The sequence below is a fragment of the Haliotis cracherodii genome, unplaced genomic scaffold (assembly GCF_022045235.1).
Source record: "Haliotis cracherodii isolate W230 unplaced genomic scaffold, xgHalCrac1.p SCAF_1, whole genome shotgun sequence".
Lineage (NCBI taxonomy): Eukaryota > Metazoa > Mollusca > Gastropoda > Lepetellida > Haliotidae > Haliotis > Haliotis cracherodii.
The window spans coordinates 27,310,943-27,319,202 of NW_027266264.1; the positions used below are offsets into that span (position 1 = coordinate 27,310,943).

Sequence of the window (8,260 nt, forward strand, 5' to 3'; positions counted from 1 at the left end):
ACAACTTCATTATTTCAATTAAGAGCGACGTTTCAGTGTAGGTTCTTACACTGTTATCAAGCAAGTGATATAGAGAGTATGGTTGACAAGTATATATACAGGTAGGAGGCAATGTTTATACTCTAGAGTAGACATCAGATGTAGTTATACTGGATTGGAGAAGACGATTATGTTCACAAAAGTGGTAGTTAAGACATTACCGCCGAAGTCAGTAACATGAACAAGGGAGTGAAGCCAGTAACATAATGACGAGTTGATGGTAAGCTGGGGGATATGTAACAGCCTTGGCAACAGTTGTTTGACGGTTGGAGTCTTTTGATGTTGATGGCTTCATGTAGTTTTCTGATTTTGAGTCTTTGAGGTTTGTGGTGAGGGCTTTGACTTCCTCCCGCTGAATGCTGTGGCTTGGGTTGTCACGGATTTGGTCTGATAGGACTGAATTAGTACTGATGTAAGTTGCAGGATTCTTGTGGATGACGCAAGCTGGAATTGATTGGTTAACAGAATGTTTGCAAACAGATACATTTATTTTAGCTTTTAACATTGGCACTTTGATTTGTTTGGTTGTCCTAAGATAGTCTTCACGGATTGCACACGGCATGTAAAAGCCAAGGTCAGGAAAGTGTGAGGGAAATTTGCTGATTAGGAAGAATGTTTTTAGTTTCAATCATTAGTGTAATAAACTGGCCAATAGCACCAGTATCTGCTGCGAGCTCAGTTGATGGTGACTGTCAGTGATGTCGGCTACAACCAACATTCAGCATTTGGTCTTTGGTCAAGATTCTGCATGGGTGCCACAATACACTCTGCTGCTGCTGCAGAGTTGCTTCCCTTTGGCCTTCCCCAAACCTATGACTGTTTGTTTGAACCCCAGATTGGCCCTGATTATGTTTTAGGTTTGACACCATACCCTTGCTTGTGGGTACCACTTTAATTTACGTATTTAGCAGACATGCTGTGATATAACTGAAATACTGTCGTAATCTAGACTTGTGAAGATCCAGGGAAGAATAGGTCTTCAGCAACCCATGCTTGCCGTAAAAGGCGACTATGCTTCTGGTAAGAGGCGACTAACGGGATGGGTGGTCAGCCTCGCTGACCAGGTTGATGCATGCCATCGTATCCAAATTGCGTGGATCAATGCTCATGATTTCAATCACTGTACTGTCTGATCCAGTCTCGATTCTTTACAGACCGCTGTCATATAGCTGGAATATTGCGGCATTAAACAACAATCCAACCAATCTGATTAGCATTAAACCCAACTCAATCACTCACACCCCTGTTGGTGCTCATCACTAGGAGCCTAAAAAATAACCACTGTAATGTTTGCATATGATGATTGATCTCTGTAATGTTGATATATGATGATTGATCTCTGTAATTTTGGTATATGATGATTGATCTCTGTAATGTTGGTATATGATGATTGATCTCTGTAATGTTGGTATATGATGATTGATCTCTGTAATGTTGGTATATGATGATTGATCTCCGTAATGTTGGTATATGATGATTGATCTCTGTAATGGTGGTATATGATGATTGATCTCCGTAATGTTGGTATATGATGATTGATCTCTGTAATGGTGGTATATGATGATTGATCTCTGTTATGGTGGTATATAATTGATCTCTCTAATGGTGGTTTGTGATAATTGATTACAGTAATATTGGTATTCAATTATTGATTACAGTAATGTTGGTACAGGATGATTGATCTCAGTAATGATGGTATGTGATGATTGATCTCAGTAATGATGGTATGTGATGATTGATAGTTGTCATGGCACTAATGTCAACAACCTTTGGCACAAAACCTTCTCTTTAGTACAAGGTGGCTTCAATGGCCCAGTCGTCTAAGGTGCTGTAATCTTTTGTGCAAAGGTTCATCTCTTAGCCATGCCAGAAATGTTCGAGAGTTCATCAAAGCTCATCAGTTTTCAATATTCCAGCAATAGGCTCTCTAAGATTAGTTTATAAATTCCAATCTATTTTCAAACGTTGTCAACTTTTCTGCCTCCTACCTACTAAAACTTGACAGTTACCATACAGTATGTATGTGCCTTAAATGGACTCACAGACATTGAAATGTTTAATCCTGACAGATGTGTGTGATGTGTACTGTTTTCACTTGCAGCACGGAATCGAAGATGCTAAGAAAAAGAAACAGTTAATGAAGAAAATTCGCCAGATTGAAGCTCTGGAAATTAAGATGAAGGCTGGGCAGACCATCAGCACGGATGAGGTAATATTCTGCATGCTTGACTGTAGCTCCAGATCGACGTCTGGTCAGGAGAGTTTGCATATGTACAGATCCTTCTCCATGGTATAGTATACATAATGTCTGCCCAGAAAGCAGAAGGTCAGTGTTTCGATCTCTAGCTGCGTCATTCTGAATGACGTTTAAGGATGGTACTTTTTGTTACCCTGCCTTGTGCTTGGCATCAAGAGGATAAAACAAGGACTTGTTGGCTCAGGGCCAGTAAACGGTCTGAGTGAGGTATCCATGTTAAACTGTGGCATGGTGTTTCAGTGGATGAGCACTGTAAAACTGGCAATATTCTGGGCTAGTTACAAATATAAAAAAAAAAAGCTTACCGTATTCAACGCTATAAGCGCCCAGCTCTAATAAGCTAATATATTGGCAAGTGAACAATCCCAAATAGCACCCTTCCGACTGATCAATGTACACAATTATTCATGTATAATACACACTCGTGTGTTATATGCACCCTTAATTACGGGCAATTAAATCCTGGAAAAATATATCTGTCATGTATAATACGCACAAACTTTTCTTTTGTATCATTTCAGGCTGTAAGCATAAACAACAAAATTTACAATCTTTCAACTCTTTCACCAAAATTATATTCTAAAAAGAGCTCCCAATTTCTAATTTTGAGAGCCCCCTGGGTGCTTAATACGTCGAATACGGTATGTCTGAAAATTACTTGTTATCTTTGAGGAATTCAAGAATATCTCATCATGAGAGCTAAGGACGAGGGACAAGGGTGGCACAGGCATTTAAGTGTCCGCAATTCGCTTGCAGAGTTGCATCCCTTGGACAGGCCAGACACCTATGATCATCTGTTTGAGGCCCGATTCTCCCAGGTTATGTTTATAGGTTTGTCAGCACCATATCTGTGTATGTGGGTTTCACCGAAGTGGTAAAATTTTAGGACCTGAATCACTTCAGGCTTTTCTCCCACATCAAGCTGACACGCTGTGATATAACTCAAATATTGTGGTGTTAAACCCAACTCACTCAATCATCCTACCAGGTATCCATTCACTGCTGGGTGAACAGAGGCAAATTTTGAAAAAGTTACATGCCTAAGGAGACATATAGCATTTGTTGCTGTGTGTGACAGGATTGAAACTCTCAGGAGTTTGCTGAACACGTTGCACACTGATGATACCCACAATGCAACAGTACCACTGCTAGCTTCATGCACTTTGAGATGTAACAATGTATGTGTTGTCATGCAGAACTTGGGGTGGTCAGGTAGCCAAGTGGTTAAAGCATTTGCTTGTCACGCCGAAGGCCCGGGTTCCAATCCCTACATGGGTACAATGTGTGAAGGCCATTTCCCCCGCCGTGATATTGCTGGAATATTGCTAAAAGCAGCGTAAAGCCATACTCACATATGCAGAACTTTGATATAAACAAATGTTATATCAGTTGTATTGTCTGACCTTACAGGAGGTCAAGGTCGCCAAGAAAGAAGAGCTTGAAGAACAACTGCTGGCGCTGAGGTAAGTAAGGATAAGATTTATGGATGAACAACTTCATTATTTCAATTAAGAGCGACGTTTCAGTGTAGGTTCTTATACTGTTATCAAGCAAGTGATATAGAGAGTATGGTTGACAAGTATATATACAGGTAGGAGGCAATGTTTATACTCTAGAGTAGACATCAGATGTAGTTATACTGGATTGGAGAAGACGATTATGTTCACAAAAGTGGTAGTTAAGACATTACCGCCGAAGTCAGTAACATGAACAAGGGAGTGAAGCCAGTAACATAATGACGAGTTGATGGTAAGCTTGGGGATATGTAACAGCCTTGGCAACGGTTGTTTGACGGTTGGAGTCTTTTGATGTTGATGGCTTCATGTAGTTTTCTGATTTTGAGTCTTTGAGGTTTGTGGTGAGGGCTTTGACTTCCTCCCGCTGAATGCTGTGGCTTGGGTTGTCACGGATTTGGTCTGATAGGACTGAATTAGTACTGATGTAAGTTGCAGGATTCTTGTGGATGACGCAAGCTGGAATTGATTGGTTAACAGAATGTTCGCAAACGGATACATTTATTTTAGCTTTTAACATTGGCACTTTGATTTGTTTGGTTGTCCTAAGATAGTCTTCACGGATTGCACACGGCATGTAAAAGCCAAGGTCAGGAAAGTGTGAGGGAAATTTGCTGATTAGGAAGAATGTTTTTAGTTTCAATCATTAGTGTAATAAACTGGCCAATAGCACCAGTATCTGCTGCGAGCTCAGTTGATGGTGACTGTCAGTGATGTCGGCTACAACCAACTTTCAGCATTTGGTCTTTGGTCAAGATTCTGCATGGGTGCCACAATACACTCTGCTGCTGCTGCAGAGTTGCTTCCCTTTGGCCTTCCCCAAACCTATGACTGTTTGTTTGAACCCCAGATTGGCCCTGATTATGTTTTAGGTTTGACACCATACCCGTGCTTGTGGGTACCACTTTAATTTACGTATTTAGCAGACATGCTGTGATATAACTGAAATACTGTCGTAATCTAGACTTGTGAAGATCCAGGGAAGAATAGGTCTTCAGCAACCCATGCTTGCCGTAAAAGGCGACTATGCTTCTGGTAAGAGGCGACTAACGGGATGGGTGGTCAGCCTCGCTGACCAGGTTGATGCATGCCATCGTATCCAAATTGCGTGGATCGTTGCTCATGATTTCAATCACTGGACTGTCTGATCCAGTCTCGATTCTTTACAGACCGCTGTCATATAGCTGGAATATTGCGGCATTAAACAACAATCCAACCAATCTGATTAGCATTAAACCCAACTCAATCACTCACACCCCTGTTGGTGCTCATCACTAGGAGCCTAAAAAATAACCACTGTAATGTTTGCATATGATGATTGATCTCTGTAATGTTGATATATGATGATTGATCTCCGTAATTTTGGTATATGATGATTGATCTCTGTAATGTTGGTATATGATGATTGATCTCTGTAATGTTGGTATATGATGATTGATCTCTGTAATGTTGGTATATGATGATTGGTCTCTGTAATGTTGGTATATGATTGATCTCTGTAATGTTGGTATATGATGATTGATCTCTGTAATGTTGGTATATGATGATTGATCTCTGTAATGTTGGTATATGATTGATCTCTGTAATGTTGGTATATGATGATTGATCTCCGTAATTTGGTATATGATGATTGATCTCTGTAATGGTGGTATATGATGATTGATCTCTGTAATGGTGGTATATGATGATTGATCTCTGTTATGGTGGTATATAATTGATCTCTCTAATGGTGGTTTGTGATAATTGATTACAGTAATGTTGGTATTCAATTATTGATTACAGTAATGTTGGTACAGGATGATTGATCTCAGTAATGATGGTATGTGATGATTGATCTCAGTAATGATGGTATGTGATGATTGATCTCAGTAATATTTGTATGTGATGATTGATTACAGTAATGTTGGTACATGATGATTGATCTCAGTAATGATGGTATGTGATGATTGATCTCAGTAATATTTGTATGTGATGATTGATTACAGTAATGTTGGTATACATGGTATGAGATGTTTGATCAATGTAATAATCGTATATGTTGCTTGGTCGTAGTACTGATGAGTATATAATTATTGATCATTCTGGGTAGTCAAATTTTATGATGGGCTACATTATAAAAAGAAGTAGTTTGCTAGCTAATCATTCAGGTTATCACCAGGTTTTAAGATGTAACATTCTGTTTTATTCTTATTCAGCATTTGAAGCCAGACTGGGAAGACTAGCCCGATGACTCCCACCAATTTGTGTGCCATTTACAGAAGATTTACCTGCTATATTGTCACATTTAATACCATACATAGTACTATTAGCTGTTTTATCAGTTTATTATTTACTTGTATTTAGCTTTCTGTGATGCTACCAACATATTTTATCATATTTACCATGTATTAACTATACTGGGATAAGATATCCAGTTATTTTAAGACATACCTATCATGTATACATAGGTCTTTGTCAGGATTAGATATCCAGTTTTTAGGACCTACCTCTCATATATACATAGGTCTTTGTCAGGATTAGATATCCAGTTTTTAGGACCTACCTCTCATATATACATAGGTCTTTGTCAGGATTAGATATCCAGTTTTTAGGACCTACCTATCATATATACATAGGTCTTTGTCATGATTAGATATCCAGTTTTTAGGACCTACCTATCATATATACATAGGTCTTTGTCAGGATTAGATATCCAGTTTTTAAGACCTACCTATCATATATACATAGGTCTTTGCCAGGATTAGATATGATGTGATTACTTCTGGCAAAAGGCCTTGGTTATTTTCTTTTTTACAAACGTCCCTGTTTTATTGACACCAGGAAGCTGCCGTTTTCCATGTGTTGCTGAATTGGGGTACCAGAGTAGTGGGTTTTTAAATGTTTCAGTATGTACTTTGTATCCTATTAGCTGCTGGACAGGTGTATTTTAACCATGGCGCAAAGTGCTTTGTTATGTATGTGCATGCTATTATCTTTACATACAAAATATTATGGTCGAAATAAACATTTATATCTTAAATTGAGGTGTTGCTTGTTACAGTTCATTAAGTGTAGTCAGTTTTTTGGGTCTGTGGCAGCTTTTCTAAGGAAGCCTTATAGGGCCATTTGTTGTTTTTTATTTATTTCTTGAAATTAGAAGATCCTTAGTTGAGATTATAACTTATTGTCTTGAAATTTCAACATAATATCTTAAAAGTTCAACTAAGTATGTTGAAATTTCAAGAAATAAATAAAAAACAACAAATGGCCCTAAAAGGCTTCCTTACATGCACACTGCACAAATTCCTGTCAACCTTGTCGCTGTAGCTGACATGCATATTCAAACCGAATAATGAGATGGCACACCCAGAATGTTGCTGAAATGTCACAGCCATTATAGTGCAGTAATGATCAGTACGACTTCCAGATGAGGTCAAATTGTGGAGCATGTATTTGTAGGCTGTATTGGCCTAGCCATGTTAACATCTGCCATGAGTCTGTTTTAAGTGTTGTGTTCAGCCTCGCCTTCATTTATACCTCTGCAACGTAGAATGGAACCGATTCCAAGTAACAAAATGAACCTTTTCAGATTTTCCTGATATTGGATAACTTTTGTTTGTTTATTGTTTATTGTCGCAAGATTCCCGCTATATTACGTCTGTCTAAATAATCGAATCTGGACCAGACAATCCAGTAATTTACATCCTAAGCACCGATCTACGCAGTTGGACAAACGTCAACCGAGTCACCAAGTCTGACCTACCGATCCCGTCGGTCGCCTCTTACGATAAGCATTGGTTGATAAATTCTAACCTGGATCTTCACAGGTATGCGATATGGTATCTCCGTAGGATAGCACTATAAAATGGTTACACACATGCACATCTTTATATAAGTGCAATGATCTTGAACGCAAAATTGATCCCCATTTCAACTCACCTCTTCAGCTGCAGATAAGAGATAATTATATTCAGGTGTGAAACTGTTCAAGTTGAGAATAGGTCCCAAACAACCTATGTTGGTCGTAAGATACGAGTTAGTGGATCGGATGGTCAGATTCGGAGGCTTGGTTGATTGCCTTTCCTCATACCCCGACAGCCTGGATCAATGCTCACAATATTGATCGCAGGATGCCTTGATCCAGATTCGATTATTTACATGAGGACTTTGTTTCCAGTGCAAAGAAATGCTTCTTAGAGGTAATAGGCCTTGGTCCAAAGTGCTAAGTGCAAAGTGCAAAGTCAAGATCAATATTTGATATATACATATGTTCAGTCCCACTGCCAACAACAGATGTACGAAGTCTTACACTTTGTACACAAATACCTGAGAAATGGCCATAACAGGGTTTTCACTATGTCTGCTCGTAGGCAAAATTGAAAATCAGATTCGAACATCTACCACAAGCCTCCCCCCCCCCCCCCCCCCCCTCCCCAACACACACACACACACAACTTAACACACCTTGTAT

General features: G+C 39.1%; 1 protein-coding gene across 1 annotated transcript in view; it reads left to right on the forward strand.

The window, feature by feature from the left end:
• The window catches only part of LOC139475323 (uncharacterized), a 28,256-nt gene extending 21,455 nt beyond the window's left edge, over positions 1-6,801 (forward strand). The window contains exons 13-15 of the mRNA XM_071258552.1: positions 2,141-2,248; positions 3,707-3,759; positions 6,006-6,801. Of these exons, the coding sequence (XP_071114653.1) occupies positions 2,141-2,177 (37 nt within the window). The 3' untranslated portion in view covers positions 2,178-2,248; positions 3,707-3,759; positions 6,006-6,801. The remainder of the gene's footprint in view (positions 1-2,140; positions 2,249-3,706; positions 3,760-6,005) is intronic.
• Positions 6,802-8,260: the final 1,459 nt, after the last annotated feature.